Source organism: Coregonus clupeaformis, chromosome 13, assembly GCF_020615455.1.
Source record: "Coregonus clupeaformis isolate EN_2021a chromosome 13, ASM2061545v1, whole genome shotgun sequence".
NCBI classification, from domain to species: domain Eukaryota; kingdom Metazoa; phylum Chordata; class Actinopteri; order Salmoniformes; family Salmonidae; genus Coregonus; species Coregonus clupeaformis.
In genome coordinates, this window is record NC_059204.1 from 15,980,934 (window position 1) to 15,998,160 (window position 17,227).

Sequence of the window (17,227 nt, forward strand, 5' to 3'; positions counted from 1 at the left end):
TTCTGGAAAGAAATTCTCAGTTTGTCTGTCATAGTTGACGTGTACCTATGATGAAAATTACAGGCCTCTCTCATCTTTTTAAGTGGGAGAACTTGCACAATTGGTGGCTGACTAAATACTTTTTTTCCCCACTGTATATAGTATAGAAAGTCTTTATCCGTGTATAAACTACTTATCTCAAGACTCTAATAATTCACATTTCCTGTTCTGCAGGGTTATTTTCCTTCTGTAGCAAACTGGCTCAAATTAAGATCCTACATCTGTATGGAGATGATACCATCAGCTATAGCACTGCTTCCTCACTAGATTAGGCATTTCTCAAATTGCAGGGAGTGTTTGTTGTCCAACATAACCTCTTTCAGCTTAAATTGATCTTAAATGAAGAGAAAACAAAACTATTATTATTCTCAAGATCAAGAAAGCAACCCCCTTCTCTCCCTCAGATAGTCACTTTGCAAAACAAGCCAATAGAGGTGGTGTCATCATACAAGTACTTGGGATTTCACCTTGATGAAGCTCTTGTCTTTTAAGCCCCACATTCAACAATTCACTAAACATCTTGTGCTTAAACTGGGCTTTTTCTTTAGGAACAAGTCTTGTTTTTCATTTCAAACTAGAAAAGACCTTGTTGCAGCCACTTATTTTGTGTTTGTTATGGGGTTAATTTGTACATGAATGCCCCAGGGTCTTAACCGGAACACAGTAGACACACTAACTATCCAAAGAGACTCCATAGTGACACTGCATCTGCATATCCCCTGTTCTCCCCCTTCTTCCCACTTCCTAGGAGGTGAATGACAACGCGGCCACGCTGTTCAGGAGTGGCGAGGTGAGCGACGTGGAGGAGGGCGTGATCATCATGAACGAGGCGGTCATCCCCTGCATGCACCTGATGAGCCGGCCGGACATGGTCAGCCAGGAGGACCTGGACACCATGGAGGCTGTCCGCAGCCACTGGTGCTCCTACCTGGGAGTAGACCTAGATGGTGAGGACAGATGGCCGGGAAGAGGTTTTTACTGAGCTTTATCCAAGCTGTGCTAAATGTACACTATATATACAAAAGTATGTGGACATCCCTTCAAATTAGTGGATTTGGCTATTTCAGCCACACCCGTTGCTGATAGGTGTATAAAGTCGAGCACACCGCCATGCAATCTCCATAGACAAAAATTGGCAGTAGAATGGCCTTACTGAAGAGCTCAATGACTTTCATCATGGCACCGTCATAGGATGCCTACTTTCCAACAAGTCAGTTCGTCAAATATCTGCCCTGCTAGAGCTGCCCCGGTCAACTGTAAGTGCTGTTATTTTGATGTGGAAACGTCTAGGAGCAACAACTGCTCAGCCGCGAAGTGGTAGGCCACACAAGCTCACAGAACGGGATCGCCGAATGCTGAAGCGCGTAGCCCGTAAAAATCGTCTGTCCTCGGTTACAACACTCACTACCGAGTTCCAAACTGCCTCTGGAAGCAACGTCAGCACAATAACTGTTCGTCGTGAGCGTCGTGAAATGGGTTTCCATGGCCGAGCAGCTGCACACAAGCCTAAGATCACCATGCACAATACCAAGCGTCGGCTGGAGTGGTGTAAAGCTCGCCGCCATTGGACTCTGGAGCAGTGGAAACACGTTCTCTGGAGTGATGAATCACGCTTCACTATCTGGCAGTTGAATCTGGGTTTGGGGAAGGCGCTTTCCTGTTTCAGCATGACAGTGCCCCCGTGAATAAAGCTAGGTCCATACAGAAATGGTTTGTCGAGATCGGTGTGGAAGAACTTGACTGGCCTGCACAGAGCCCTGACCTCGACCCATCGAACACCTTTGGGATGAATTGGAACACCGACTGCGAGCCTGGCTTAATCGACCAACATCAGAGCCCGACCTCACTAATGCTCTTGTGGCTGAATGGAAGCAATTTCCTGCAGAAATGTTCCAACATCTAGTGGAAAGCCTTCCCAGAAGAGTGGAGGCTGTTATAGCAGCAAAGGGGGGACCACCTCCTTATTAATACCCATGATTTTGGAATGAGATGTTCGACGAGCAAGTGTCCACATACTTTTGGACATGTAGTCTATATCTCCAGTACATCCATAATGCTGTCATTTACGTGTTTCAGGTACAGTGTAATGCTTTATTGTGTGTTGTAAGCATGTGTTAGCATGTATAATGTCTTATTATAAGGCTTATAATAGCGTGTCTCTGTAGCACATTTTCCTCTCTCTTTCTCATCTAATTTCTCATACATCTCTTGCTCACCTGGCAATCTTAATTGTATTTTACTCCTCTCATGGAAGCTCTAAGTCTTTCTCTTCCACTCCTTCTCAGACTCCCTTCAGGAGAAGCTGGGTGAGTTTCTGCCCAGGGTTCTGGACTGCTCAACAGAGATGGTGGTTCTAAAAGATCCACCAACGGTGCGCTCCAAAGTGCCCCACGACCTGTGCAGCCGCCTGGCTGCCATTATGGAGTCCATCACCAACACCTCTGTGGTCGCCGTCAAGTAAGGCCAAGGGGTCAGAGGTCAGCTGCTGAGAATAAGTGTCAGGGCCCGTATGCCAGCCGACGGCCGCTAGCGTTTTTATCCTTATGTAGAGTTGACAAACACTGGATTTGTGCCTAGTATTGCAAAGCAGTTTTTTATATTACTTTTTAATGTGCTTTTACCATATTTTTCTAAGCCGGAACATTGAGTAGAATCTGAGTGACTTGAGGCAGAGCTTATACGCTCATATGATACTCACAGAGACATCAAGGAGAGATGGAGAGATTTCTTTATTATGCATTTTTAAGGTATTAGTGCTTTGAACCTATGCAGGTGTGTTTTTAAGAAAGTGAAAACACAAGAAATAGTATTTTTATAGTTTCTTAGATATTTTACATTTACCATGACGAATTAGGATTGCCGTGAACACAGAAATTCAGTTTCCTTTGTCAAAACCTGTCTTGTTTTGTATTCTCTTGTTTATATGTAAGCCTTTCCTTCCACTCCTCTGATTTCCACTTCTTGAAACCTGTATTGATGCTCAATAAACTTTCAAACTTTCTGTTCTTTCTGTTGTTCTTTTCTCCTTGCTTTGCTCTCAAGTCTTCTTTTGTGTCTGTCCCCTGTTTTCAATCTATATTTCTGATATATTATGCAATCCTTTTTTCAATCTACATTTCTGATAAATAATGCAAACCTTTTTTCAATCTATATTTCTGTCTTTCACCCATGTCATACACACACACACACACACACACACACACACACACAGAAAACACTATTGATTGTCCAACGACCAATTTAACACTTCTGTACTGTGCAATGTGTTTGTTGTTTATTTGTCACTTCCCATGGTGCCGCACTACTTCCTGCACAGCTCGCCAGCCCTGCTGACCCCACGAGCAGATTAACAACTGACCTCTCTGTGTGAGCAAGGGAGGTGAGGGGGGGAGTGAGGGACGGCCCCCTCTGGTCCGCAGCTGGACAGCAGGAATCCTGCCAGTTCGCCTTGACATCACTGGAAGAGAAACCACAGCACCAGCTTTACCACTCAAACAGCCATCCCACTTTTATTCATTTGTCTCCAGTGGAAGATGATCCCAAACTGAGAACAACTACTGGCATCTCTATTCAGGTATGGTTTAGTTTGTTGTTTCTTTCTTTTGGCAGTTCGTTACGATGACTCTCCTTAATGTACAGACATACCTCCATCCCCTACTTTCCCTCTCTGTTTGTGTTTGTATAGTTTCCCTGGTTGTTCTAGCACATTTCTTCTGGTGTTGGTCTGGTTATAAGGATGTTGTTTTAAGGTTGCAACTGAAAAAAAGCAAAGAGTGATTTTTTTAATACAGTATTACGTAACTTTTAGCAATGGGCTACTCATCTCAGAGTTGGTGAAGCCCATCCGTGTAAAATCAACACATTTACAAAGAAGATGTTGTTCAACATTAGCTGCACATCATAAATGAAGCATCGCAACTATTCTACAGATAACGGTTAATGAGATATCTCTAGTTTTTCCTCTACAGCAAAAAATTTGGAGTACAATTAGTACTGTTGATTACGATGCCTTGGGCAGTTCATGGTCTGCTGCACTCTGGAGTCTGAGTCGATATTGACGTGGTCCTGAAATCCTGCACGCAGCGCAGCACGTCTGCCGCTACGAGCTGTGTGGCGGTCCAGTAGGGGAGAGAGTGACAACACGAACAGAAACATTGACAACAAGAAATAATAGAGATTTGCCCAGGGTTTATTTGACCACATCTGGGCAAAACAATTATCTATGCCCTCGTAAGTAAGAGTAAAACCGTAATCTCCTCAAATCCATCACCATGCTCCTTGGTTGTTACCAGATTAATTTAGAGGATCAATCGTAATCCCGATAGTTTAATTATATCCAGCAGAGACCGATGACATCGCACAACGTACGTCAGATTGGTATGATCTGAAAGTTGTTGGGGGCCGGGGAGGAATGATGTAAGAATTTATACTGAGGAGAGGGAACCATCTGGTGAAAGACCACCCTCACCGTATCAGAGATCTGGCGTACACCCACTGACCCACAGCTGGATTTAGCCTTCTAGCAATCCCTGAACTATGAAATATGACTGTACATAATAAGGACATAAGGAGTTAAGTTCCACCATTATTATTACTTGGTGGAAGAGTTTCATTTAGTCTCCTCTTTCCTCTGTAGTGGTGGTTTTAATTGCGTGACAACTCTCAATCAAATTCTATTGTTTCAACAGGAACAAGAAATCAACTTTCTGGGCCCTCTGCAGCTCAGCTGCCACACAGAGCACAGGAATCTACAGTAGTCTCGCTGATGGTTTTCACCATGATGTGCAGCAGGGTGACATTACACGAGCCCCATAACGGCGACTACAGGAGTCCTACGAGAATTTGCCCCCGTAGGAACTCAATTCCACCAGCACAGACTCTCACAGCCAAACACCTCCTGGCATACCTCCCTAGACCACCCCCAGAGTCAACACGTTTCACCCCATATCCAAAGAGGGTACCTATTGCAGAGAGTCAATTTCGTTATTTTGTGTTTTGGTATATTGTTCAGTGGGTTGTGTTTACACTGGACACTGTTTTCAGCACAAATACATTGTTGATCATGTATGTAATGTACAAGTCAGTCAATTGATTGTTCAAACATATTTTTTTCAGGTTGCAGCAAAAACCAACATGGCCTTGACAATGCTCCACTCCAGAAGAGACTCTCTCATCCCCAGCTCAAATAACAACAACTTCCCAATTCTCTCACCCCAGCCAGCCCCCTCTGCATCCCCCCAGCCACAGTCCCAGAGCCCAGGCCCCCATCAGATTGTTGCAGGCTTGATCAACCAGGAGGTAGACACCTGCCAGTACATCATCCCCACTGAGGAGCCAGAGGAGCCGGCCACTTCTCACCGCGGACGCCACTTTAAGCGTTTCAGCTCCAGGTGGTACTCAGGCGCTCCCTTTGGTGGCCCCTTTGGTAGCACCCGTAGCCCCGCCCATGGCACAAGTGGTGAGAACAAGCCCCACAAGCCACGCTGCAAACTTCTAGGTGACGAGAGGCCAAATTACGGCACAGACAACAAGCAGCGTCAGCGCTACGTCACCAAAGACGGGAAGTGTCGGGTCAACCTGGGCCCTATCGAGGACAAGAGCCGTTTCCTCTTGGACATCTTCACCACTCTGGTGGACTTGAAGTACCGTTGGTTCCTCTTTATCTTCACCATGTGCTACATTGTCACGTGGGTGGCCTTTGCCGAGATCTACTTCCTAGACGCCTGGCTGCGGGATGACGTGGCCCACGTCCACGACCCTCAATGGCAGCCGTGCTTCGAGAACGTGGACAGTTTCATCTCCGCCCTGCTTCTGTCGGTGGAGAGCCAGAGGACGATTGGCTATGGCTCCAGATTGGTGACGGCCAACTGCATGGAGGGAGTGGTTCTCCTCATGGCCCAGTCTATCGTTGGCTCCATCATCGACGCCCTCATGGTCGGCTGCATGTTCGTCAAGATCTCCCGGCCTCAGAAAAGGGCCCAGACTCTGATCTTCAGCAAGCACTGTGTCATATCGGAGCGCGACGAGAAACTCTGCCTCCTCTTCCGCATCGGAGACCTAAGGGCGAGTCACATGGTGGACGCCAAGATCCGAGCCAAGCTGATCAAGTCCAGACAGACCAAGGAAGGGGAGTTCATACCGCTGGAGCAGTCGGAGATCAACCTGGGCTACGATACCGGAGGAGACAGGCTCCTGTTGGTCGAGCCTCAGACCATCACCCATGTCATCAATGAGAGCAGTCCCTTCTGGGAAATAGGGGCTGAGCGTCTGACAAGGGAGAGATTTGAGATCATAATCATTCTGGAGGGAATTGTGGAGGCATCAGGTTGGTTGGCTTTGAATGTTAGAATGTGACCTCAAAAATTATGTCTAAAATCATTTGAAAACATGTTAATGCTTTCATGTCTGTGACTGTAGCATAAGAGCTAGATGTGTAAAGATTAAACGTTTAATAATTGCCTTGCTGTGCAAAATGTGAAAAAAGTGTTGTCTCTTCTGTGTTGTAGGTATGACATGCCAAGCCAGAACCTCCTACACTGAGGCCGAGATTCTGTGGGGCCACCGATTTGAATCCTGCATGTCTCTGGAAAAGGGGTCTTACCGGGTGGACCGTGGTGCATTTGACAAAACCTTCACAGTACAAACCCCCACCCTTAGTGCTAAAGACAAGAGTAATGAAAAAGAAGAAGAGGTCCTCTTTTAGATCATAAAACTGTACTATTCACACTGAGCAAACAGCCCTTGTATTAATAGAATTTCAAGGCCAAGACTTCTTGTGAATGCCCTTGGTTCCCTCCCTGAGACGAACTTTCCTGTTGTCTCTAATATTGTGGACAAACATTCTTCAAAAGAGTAAGACTTACACATTAGCATGCTAATCTACACCCTCAACTAGAATGTGAACTGTGTTGACAGGGACAGCATTCATGTGGGTGATTTACAAATAATTTAGTGTAGTAATGAGTATGCAGCCATGACTCCATGCTTTGTTAGATTACAATACTGTTTATTAATCTGTGTTTCTAGTCTATAATGGGTAGTTGTAGTTCATTATGGATACATTTGTTAACGGCTACCTCCCAAATCATAGAAATATAGAGCCAGTCATTATTGTCAGGATTTTTGTTGTTTTGAAAGGTTGTTAATTCATGATGATGTAGTGATAAGGCCATTATGATTCAAAATTTGATACATATGGATGATGTCAGTGTTGTTCAGCTGTTTCTGTTATATTAACCATGTCCCTGATGCAAATTTATTACACATATCAGTCCTATACAGTGCCTTGTAAAGTGTCCTCCCCAGAGTTTTCTAATATGATTGCCTTTTGACATATTAAACGTTGATTTTTTTTTTCGACAAGTGATGACATTTGTCCTTTCACATAAAGGGTATAATTATTTATAGGTTATTATAGGTTCCTCCTCAGTATATCCAAGAAAAGGTTGTGAAATACGCCAAACACTGCTTTTATCACATAAATTGTCCTCTCCTTGACAGACTACAACTCTACTCCAAATATATACTGTAGTTGCTGATTTATTAATAGAATAGAAGAGAATAGATCATTTATTGTCCATTTGGTTCGAAGGTAAAGTCGTGTTCTGCCTTTTCCCCAACACTCCCAGACATACACAGTTGAGAGGCTGTAGGGAAACTGTAGGGAGAAGACAGACTGCCGCCTAGAGTTTTCGAGAGCTATATATTAATTAGTCCTTTCACTATTGCTTATTTTTTATTGCTTCTTCTGTTTTGTTCAGTATTTCTTCTACTCATAATGCATCTCCACTCAAGTCTTTTAAATCACAAGTCTGGACTGGGCGTGGCCAGAGTGATGACGAATTGGAACATTGCTTTTGATTGGTTTATGTGAGTGGGCTTCTTCAGCCTGCACAGTGCCTGAAGGATTTTGGTGCTGCTAGCTAACCAGTAAGATGTTCTCCAAATCCAAACATGGCGTCTTTCGTGACAGAAGTCCTTGCTAGTTCTGGTAAACTTGAAAAAGAAGACCTTGCTGCTAAAATTAGCACGCTGTCACGGAAAGTAGAGGAAACTAAGGTAAACAAGCGATTTTAGATAGCTCACGTTAACTAACTAGGCAGCTAACGTTAGCTAAATAACTAACGTAAGTTAGCTAGCCCGCGAAATAACATAGTTGGCTAACTCTTATCACAAAGCGAACAAAATCTTTGGTTTTATCGTTCGAAACCGTTTTGCTAGGCTGGCTAGCCTAATCGAACAATCTAGAGAATATTACCCCGAGTATGACTGGACTAACTAGCTAAATTAGCTAGTGAACATTACCCCGATTATGACACGACTAGCTAAATTAGCTAGCTAGCTATACTGAACAAAAATATAAACGCAACATGTAAAGTGTTGGTTTCATGAGCTGAAATAAAATCCCCGAAATGTACGCACAAAAAGCTTATTTATCCAATTTAGTGCACACATTTGTTTACATCCCTGTTAGTGAGAATTTCTCCTTTGCCAAGATAATCCATCCACCTGACAGTCGTGGCATATCAAGAAGATGATTAAACAGCATGTTCATTACACAGGTGCACCTTGTGCTGGGGACAATAAAAGACCACTCTAAAATGTGCAATTTTGTCACACAACACAATGCCACAGATGTCTCGATTTTGGAGGGATCGTGCAATTGGCATGCTGACTGCAGGAATATCCACCAGAGCTGATGTCAGTGAATTTAATGTTAATTTTTCTACCATAAGCTGCCTCCAATGTCGTTTTAGAGAATTTGGCAGTACGTCCAACCGGCCTCACAACCGCAGACCACGCCAGCCCAGGACCTCCACCTGCGGGATCGTCTGAGACCAGCCACCCGGACAGCTGATGAAACTGAGGAGTATTTCATTCTGAAATAAAGCCCCCCCTTTTTGTTTTTACCCCCTTTTCTCCCCCAATTTCATGATATCCAGTTGGTAGTTAGTCTTGTCCCATCGCTGCAACTCCTCCCCTACGGACTCGGGAGAGACGAAGATCAAGAGCCATGCATCCTCCGAAACATGACCCTGCCAAGCCGCACTGCTTCTTGACACACTGCTCCCTTAACCCGGAAGCCAGCCGCACCAATGTGTCGGAGGAAACACCGTCCAGCTGGCGACCGAAGTCAGCTTGCAGGCGCCCGGCCTGCCGCATGGAGTCGCTAGAGCACGAAGGGACAAGGAAATCCAGGCCGGCCAAACCCTCCCCTAACCCAGACGACACTGGGCCAATTGTGCGCCGCCTCATGGGTCTCACGGTCACGGCCGGCTGTAACACAGCCTAGGATCGAACCCGGGGCTGTAGTGACAACCTCAAGCACTGCGATGCTGTGCCACTCGGGAGGCCGTAATAAAGCCCTTTTTTGGGGAAAAACGAATTCTGATTGGCTGGGCCTGGCTCCCCAGTGGGTAGTGGGTGGGCCTATACCCTCCATGGCCCACCCATGGCTGCGCCCCTGCCCAGTCATGTAAAATCCATAGATTAGGGCCTAATGAATTTATTTAAATTGACTGATTTCCTTATATGAACTGTAACTCAGTCAAATCGTTGAAATTGTTGCGTTTATATTTTTGTTCAGTATAAATATTAGCTATAAAACTAACGTTCGCTATATAGCCACAAGGAGTTGCTGTTAGCCAATTGCTTGCTATCTAACGTTAGCTTGGTGCCAATGCCACAGCCTTGTCTGTGGCAGCAAGTTAGCTGACTACAGAATAAGGATCATGCCTAAGTAGCTGTAGCTACCTAGCCTCTTGACAAGGTTATCTAGCAACGTGTTCTGAAAGAGTTGGCTTAGTAAGAAGGTAACATTACCAAGCTTGGTAGTTAGGTTACTCTCGCACACACACTGTTTTGATTACTTGTGGCCATTCTACCCAGAAACAGCTGTTCAGTGTTGAATGACGTGTCATGGTTGTGCCTACCTACTCTGCCCATATTGAAAAAGAATATATCTTGCTTTTTTACCAGGGGTATTTATGCAATGTGGTATAGCTTTCAGACTCTTCTCATCATTGCCTTACACTTTGATTCTTTCCCTCAATCATACTATATTTGTTTCTCTGTATCTCCCCATAGGAAGAGGTATGTGACATGATCAACAAGAGATACAATGAGTTCCTACCCAGCATGCAGGGGGCAGAGGTACTCATGGGACAAGCTGAAGAGGTCTCTAAAGAAATTGATGTCCTCAAAAGCTGCATCGAGACAGAGGTAAGCGTCACTAACTGTTCATGGGTCATTGGCATCTCCTTGTGTTTTTGGGAGGTGTTACCGAACTGACACAGTTGGCAGAGACATACTATTAAAAATAAGTGTATGTGTGTTTACAGGTGCAGCAGAATCTACATACAGCCGTGACGGAATATGCAAAGCTGAAGCAGCAGCTGGAGAGAAACACTACTGTCATTGCCATGCTCAGGCACCTAGAAGAGGTATCCTAAGTAGCTCCCCACTGTAGCCCTACAGGCTCACAGTCATGGACAGTTATTTTAAGTTAAATTCCGTCTAAGGGCATACCATTGGAGAGGCATGCGAGATACACTATATATTCAAAAGTATGTGGACACCCCTTCAAATTTGTGTATTCGGATATTTCAGCCACACCCGGAGCACACAGCCATGCAATCTCCATAGACAACCATTGGTGTTACTGAAGAGCTCAGTGACTTTCAACGTGGCACTGTCATAGGATGCCACCTTTCCAACAAGTCAGTTCGTCAAATGTCTGCACTGCTAGAGCTGCCCCGATCAACTGTAAGTGCTGTTATTGTGAAGTGGAAAGCTTCATGTAATGGGAGCTTCATGTAATGGGTTTCAATGGCCGAGCAGCCGCACACAAGCCTAAGATTACCATGTGCAATGCCAAGCGTCGGCTGGAGTGGTGTAAAGCTCGCCACCATTGGACTCTGGAGCAGTGGAAACGTGTTCTCTGGAGTGTATGTGTGAATCACGCTTCACCATTTGGCAGTCCGGCGGACGAATCTGTGTTTGGCGGATGCCAGGAGAACGCTACCTGCCCGAATGCATAGTACCAACTGTAAAGTTTGGTGGAGGAATAATGGTCTGGGGCTAGGCCTCTTATTTCCAGTGAAGTGAAATCTTAACGCTACAGCATACAATGACATTCTAGAAGATTCTGTGCTTCCAGCTTTGTGGCAACCGGTTGGGGAAGGCCCTTTGCTGTTTCAGCATGACAATGCCCCCGTGCATAAAGCGAGGTCCATACAGAAATGGTTTGTCGAGATTTGTGTGGAAGAACTTGACTGGCCTGCACAGAGCCCTGACCATAACCCCATCGAACACCTTTGGGATGAATTGAAATGCCGAATGCGAGCCAGGCCTAATCGCCCAACATCAGTGCCCGACCTCACTAATGCTCTTTTGGCTGAATGGAAGCAAGTCCCCTGCAGCAATGTTCCAACATCTAGTGGAAAGCCTTCCCAGAAGAGTGGAGGCTGTTATAGCAGCAAAGGGGGGACCAAGTCCATTTTGGAATTAGATGTTGGACGATCAGGTGTCCACATACTTTTGGTCATGTAGTGTATTTGTTTGGCGATGCTTTTCCCACGTTGGAGAGTATATCCGTGGTCGGTGGACGGCTCGGATAAGGATATCGTCCACCGACTACGGATGGTACTCTGACGTGGGAAAGGAAAAGCATTGCCGCACAGTTACGGCTTGGCAAATATCTCGCAAGTTGGCTAAATGTTATACAGCTAGGAAATGGGCTACTCCCCACTGTAGCCCTAACCTGTTCCCCACTGATATCTACACATGGCCCTGTTAAACTGAATGGTGTTATTTATCATATTGCACAAAATCAATGCATATCTCATAAATTTTTCTGTTGTTCGATTTAGTTTCACATTGCAATGGAGGAGTTTCACAAAACCCTACTGGAGAAGAAGTATGTAATTGCGGCCAAACAGTTAGAAAAGGCCCGGCACAGTGCAGACTCCCTGAAGGCGTGGAAAGGCTCTGAGCTGCCCCTGCTGAGAGCCCTCAGCTCAGAGCTCACTGTCCAGAGAGAGAACCTCATCTACCATCTGGGGGACGAGTGGAAGAGACTAGCCGTCTGGAAACTGCCTCCTTCCAAAGGTAAAAAGGCTCCCAGGCATCATATAGAGGGGGGAAGACCCTGGGCTGATGCTTGGCCTCATAATGACATGCCTCAATTTCTTGACCATGAAGTGTTAGTAAGTAGAAAGTAGCCATTCTAGGGCACTTGTATTGAGGATAAGTAGGTTGCCTGAGGTGTATCAGTTGCACTCGAAGGTTACAATATGGAATCTTCCGATATGAATATATTATTTAAAACGTGTTGTACGTTTTGATTTTAAAGGTGGTAAATTGCACTTGATTAAGACCACCACAGACACTGATTGTGTGTGTTCGTCCATCCTCTCTCAGAACCGATGGGGATGAAGTCGTTCCTGAAGACGGAGCTCCAGCTGACCCTGGGCGGGACCAAGGAGCCCCGGCAGAGCCCTCCGCCTTTGCTCTCCTGTGTCCTCCAGGCCCTGACCATCCAGGGGGAACTCCAACACAAGATCAAACTCTTCAGTAAGACTCAGTCAGTCAATATTTTTTTTACTGTGAAGCTGACAGAATTGAATTGAAGTTGAACTAATTGAAACCACCCCCCCATTATTTGAATACAGATCATTTTCTGTTTGTATTAGTCTGACTATTGAGTTTTAATAATCTGGACTGCTTCTGTTCTAAACATACACTGTGAGGCTGCTTCCATAGCATCCTGTTAGTCCATCATGAGACAGCCAGCCTCTCTCCGCTCTAGGCCAGGTGCTGCTGAAGTACCTGCTGAAGCCCCTGATCACGTACCCCTCTCTGAACGTGGAGGTGTCGGAACAGCAAAGTGAGGGCACCCTGCTCTCTCTCCAGTGTGCCGAGACCCCCGAGGAGCACCCCAGCCCCTCCCAGGTCTACACCAAAGTCCTGGTGGTACTCAAGACCCTACACACACACCTGCTAGGTAGGCACCCTTGCAAATAGTCCTATTTGTTGGTCATTTAGCGCTGGTTTCCCATACACAGATTAAGCCTAGTCCTAGCCTAAAAAGCTATTTCGATGGAGATTCTCCATTGATCATGCTTTGTAGTCCAAGACTAGGCTTATCTGTGTCCAGGAAACCGCCCCATAGTCTTTATCTTGTTTAGAAGGATTATGGAGAGTTTACATTTTCAACACGGACCTGGTCGAGATCCTTTAGTCACAGCAAATATGAAACCAGTTGATATGCCAGCCACCATTTTAGAGCAGTACCATTGGCCCTGTAACGACATGTCTCTTTTGCTTTGCAGACGTATCAGTTGGTGAGAGAAAAGTGTCTGTGATACTCGGAGACCTGGTATGGCAGGAGATGTCTCATTGCATCATCCATGAGTGCCTCCTGTACTCCATCCCAACCAATAGCTGCCAGCTTCAACAGTACAGTGCAGTATGTATCAAAGACTAACCAAGTACTCCAAATACACCCCTATACACTCTATGCACAAACAATTCGTTTTAAACGCAATACAGTTTGTTGTTTATCTCTTTTATCAAAGAGATACAAATACCTATATTTTTGGAACTAGTGACTTGATATGGACTATGTAAAGAACAAGGATACTTTTCATTCTGTCATTCATTAATACCACCATGTACGTTCTCACCCCTAGGTGATCAAAGAGACGGAGGAGTTTGAGAAGTCCCTGAAGGAGATGCAGTACCTCCGAGGAGACTCCACCGAGCTGCTCAAGTACGCCCGGGACGTCAACTGCCACTTTGCCAGCAAGAAATGCAAAGACGTGATCGTGGCGGCACGCAAGCTGATGACCTCCGAGATGCACAACACCGTCAAAGTGTGTTATGTTTTCCTACAGTCTATCCATGGTCTTATCTGTGTGGTTTCTAATTATTATGTACACTGACAATAGCCACGCAGTTGACTCCTGATGTACAGTATGTGGTTGCTTGCCACTGCAACATGTGAATGCATGTTCTAAATCAGAACATACAGATACCCAGAAAAGAAAAGAAATGCAGCTGGGTCAGGTGAACTGCTTTGCATCTTGCACTGCAGGTAAATGCACAGAGGTTGTACTTCTAACATAATTTCCTGCCAACAGATCACCCCAGATTCTAAGCTTTCCATCCCCAAGCTGCCCAGCCCTGGCTCTGGAGACAACAAGGGCAAGCAAGGGGCCAATAAGCTTGAGGCGTCCAGGTTGGAGAACGAGAAGCAGCTGGGTACGCGGACGCTGTGCCTGCCTGTGTGTCGCATCAGCGAGTCGGTGCAGCAGCTGATGGAGCTGGCCCTGCACACGCTGTCCGAGGCTGTGGGCAGCTCCAGCCAATGGTACGCTCTCATGTTGCGCAGCACCACGTTACCGACTGATATTAACTCTTCAGCTTTAGCACAGTGTTTCACTAAAGTTGTTTGTGTTGCAAAAATTTCAATTTTTTTCTTCTCTAATTTTTGTTCCTCGAAGTGCTACCCAACTGTTCTTCACAGTGCGGAATATATTTCAGCTATTCTATGATGTTGTGCCTACATACCATAAGTGAGTATATTCAGGTTTTCGTCTTTTTTGAATGCTGTTTATGTATAATCAATTTCAGAATGAGCATTTCCTCCTCTCTTTTCACTGACTTCTCTCTCTCTGCTCTCCAGAGAGAACCTGCTCAAGTTCCCCCACCTGGCAGCCATCCAGCACAACAACTGCATGTACATCGCCCACCACCTGCTCACCCTGGGCCACCAGTTCAGGCCACACCTGCCTGACCCCCTCAGCGAGGGTGCTGCCACCTTTGTGGACCTAGTGCCCGGATTCAGGAAACTGGGTAAGGGAAGGAGTGTGTCCCATGGCTCGCCCAGCATTAGCATGGCTACACACTTGATGGGCTTTTGTGGAGGTTGAGCTGTTTTTTATTTCCAAAAAGGATAATGAGACCAGTGAGATTTGAGTCAATCATGTTCTAGCGACATCTCAACGCCGAAGTGGATGAAAAGCGAATGTACACTTCTAGCTCTCTGACTAGCTATATTCCCCAGGCGCTCATTGCTTCCTGGCCCAGCTGAACGTCCAGAGAGCAGAGATGCTGGAGCGTTTCTCCACCGCACGCAACTTCTCCAACCTGGATGACGAGGACAACTACTCCACAGCCAGCAAGGCCGTCAGGCAGGTCAGTGTTCAAGTATACCGGCAATATAGCTGAAAGAGATCTACAATTGTCCGTATGATGACTGTAGCCACAAATATGAAATTAAATCTCCAGTATTTTAAAAGAAGTTGTCTCAAAGGGCAACTATCAGCCAGACATTCTAAAATGGTGAGTTAAGCGTCAGTTAAAGGGATAGTTCAGCGAAAATTGATGTTTAGGTCAACTTTCTAAGTAAGCATGATTAGCATAGCAGGAGGACATTCATTTTTTGGACAATGCTAATTATGCTAACTCCTGGCTGTGGCAAAAGTAAACAAAGGATTATTGTGGATGTTGTTACTACTGGCCTACAGACACAACTCAAGGTAAGAGGAATTTGACCCAAATATCAATTTTGGCTGAACTACCCCTTTAAGATTCAGATAAAAAGTTAGCTATGCTTGGCATGTATCAAATGCACTAACAATTCTTACAAGATGTGGTCACTGTTCCATTACTGAAAATTGATTGTTTCATTTGCAGGTCATCCATCAGCTGAAAAGGCTGGGCACCGTCTGGCAAGACGTTCTACCAGTCAACATATACTGTAAAGCCATGGGGACTCTCCTCAACACTGCCATCTCAGAGCTGATTGCCAAAATCATGACGCTGGAGGTGAGGGCAGGCTCTTATTTGATAATGTGGCTTGTGTTTCCGCAATGATTTTACAGGGGGCAAATATTGTTCATCTTGGTTGAATGAGTGGGCTTCCTCATCCTATGGTTTCTATCCTATTTTGCTCTTTAGGATATCTCCACTGAAGATGGGGAGCACCTACACATCCTCTGTCAGACCATTATTGAGGAAGGACCCCTGGTGTTCATTCCACTGCCTGAGGAGAACAAGAACAAGAAGTACCAGGAGGAGGTGCCTGTGTACGTGAAGAAGTGGATCACCTTCAAGGAACTGGTCATCGTGCTGCGAGCTAACCTGCAGGAGATAGTCGACAGGTACAAAAATGAACTTCTCAGCTTGTCAAATCACCATTAAAGCTATTCATTTTCATAACAACAAATGACGACAACCACAATTCCAAAAGTGTACACATTTTGAATTACTTATGTGTAAACTTTTGGAATTGTGGTTGTCGTTGATGTTTGATTGCTATACCACTGAGTCCTCTAATTGGTTGATTTGTCCTTGTTTCCTGTCTGAAGGTGGGCGGAGGGCAAAGGGCCGCTGGCACTGGAGTTCTCTAGCTCAGAGATGAAGAGCCTAATCCGAGCTTTGTTCCAGAACACTGAGAGGCGGGCGGTGGCTCTCACCAAAATCAAATAGACTCCTTTGCTCTCTTGCTTCCAACAAATGACCCCAATATGCTGCAGCACTTTCCTTCACTGCTGTGGAAAACTGTTCATTAATGTCTTTGTTCAAGCCTAGTTGTGAATTTAAATGCAATATATGCCATTGTATATGATAAAACAGCACTTCAAATACAATGTTATGTCCAGCTTATTTTTTTTCAGTTTGAGACAAAAAATAGCAAGTATAGAGAATCATTGTACCATCTAAACCGCTATTTTCAATAACCAAAGATATTGTATTTTCAGCTGTTTGATGCTGGTGTACAAAACTGAAAGTAAAAGGAGCAAAAATGAAACTTTAAAATGGGAAGCATAGAAATAGCGCTCAGAACAGATCTACCAACAGCTTCTTAGACTTGCTTTTAATGAGAATAACTGATCTATTACTTGGTCAAGTCACCCAAAAAGTTACATATTGCAGCTTTAATACAATTATTTGTATCTGAAACTGCTTTCTGATTGAGCACTATGGCTGTGTTTACACAGGCAGCCCAATTCTGATATTTTGCCTAGTTATTGGCAATTTCTTACACAGGGACACTAGAAGTCAATCGTAAATTAATCATTGTTTATTGACAACGCGCTGGAGAGGTTCCAACAAACTTGATGCACCATAGTGAAAGTCTGTCAGGAGCTCTAATGGGGCAGTCCCGTTTAGTTCCCTTATA

General features: G+C 45.1%; 3 protein-coding genes across 7 annotated transcripts in view; all 3 read left to right on the plus strand.

Moving 5' to 3' along the window:
- The window catches only part of usp28 (ubiquitin specific peptidase 28), a 47,242-nt gene extending 44,202 nt beyond the window's left edge, over positions 1 to 3,040 (plus strand). For all 5 annotated transcript variants that reach the window (XM_041893852.2, XM_041893850.2, XM_041893851.2 and 2 more), the window contains exons 25-26: positions 788 to 986; positions 2,325 to 3,040. In XM_041893852.2, coding sequence (XP_041749786.2) covers positions 788 to 986; positions 2,325 to 2,500 — 375 coding nt within the window. In that variant the 3' untranslated portion in view covers positions 2,501 to 3,040. The remainder of the gene's footprint in view (positions 1 to 787; positions 987 to 2,324) is intronic.
- Positions 3,041 to 3,259: 219 nt separating this feature from the next.
- LOC121580203 (G protein-activated inward rectifier potassium channel 4-like) lies at positions 3,260 to 7,355 on the plus strand. Its single transcript, XM_045224250.1, has 4 exons — positions 3,260 to 3,613; positions 4,728 to 4,996; positions 5,155 to 6,364; positions 6,546 to 7,355. The coding sequence occupies exons 2-4, from the start codon at positions 4,805 to 4,807 to the stop codon at positions 6,740 to 6,742; spliced, it is 1,599 nt and encodes a 532-aa protein (XP_045080185.1). The 5' UTR covers positions 3,260 to 3,613; positions 4,728 to 4,804; the 3' UTR covers positions 6,743 to 7,355.
- A 575-nt stretch (positions 7,356 to 7,930) lies between these two features.
- LOC121579336 (centromere/kinetochore protein zw10 homolog) lies at positions 7,931 to 16,694 on the plus strand. Its single transcript, XM_041893854.1, has 15 exons — positions 7,931 to 8,097; positions 10,126 to 10,260; positions 10,380 to 10,481; positions 11,910 to 12,147; positions 12,460 to 12,612; positions 12,848 to 13,042; positions 13,371 to 13,507; positions 13,731 to 13,913; positions 14,181 to 14,410; positions 14,544 to 14,615; positions 14,726 to 14,895; positions 15,107 to 15,237; positions 15,739 to 15,870; positions 16,003 to 16,205; positions 16,413 to 16,694. The coding sequence occupies exons 1-15, from the start codon at positions 7,993 to 7,995 to the stop codon at positions 16,531 to 16,533; spliced, it is 2,307 nt and encodes a 768-aa protein (XP_041749788.1). The 5' UTR covers positions 7,931 to 7,992; the 3' UTR covers positions 16,534 to 16,694.
- Positions 16,695 to 17,227: the final 533 nt, after the last annotated feature.

Bases quoted from the DNA above. Each gene is read 5' to 3' on its own strand.
- LOC121580203 (XM_045224250.1), top strand. From the start codon at position 4,805: ATGGTTTTCACCATGATGTGCAGCAGGGTGACATTACACGAGCCCCAT. The intron at 4,997-5,154 runs GTACCTATTGCA...TATTTTTTTCAG, and splicing joins TCACCCCATATCCAAAGAGG to GTTGCAGCAAAAACCAACAT. The intron at 6,365-6,545 runs GTTGGTTGGCTT...TCTGTGTTGTAG, and splicing joins GGGAATTGTGGAGGCATCAG to GTATGACATGCCAAGCCAGA.
- LOC121579336 (XM_041893854.1), top strand. From the start codon at position 7,993: ATGGCGTCTTTCGTGACAGAAGTCCTTGCTAGTTCTGGTAAACTTGAA. The intron at 14,616-14,725 runs GTGAGTATATTC...TCTGCTCTCCAG, and splicing joins GTTGTGCCTACATACCATAA to AGAGAACCTGCTCAAGTTCC. The intron at 15,238-15,738 runs GTCAGTGTTCAA...TTTCATTTGCAG, and splicing joins CCAGCAAGGCCGTCAGGCAG to GTCATCCATCAGCTGAAAAG.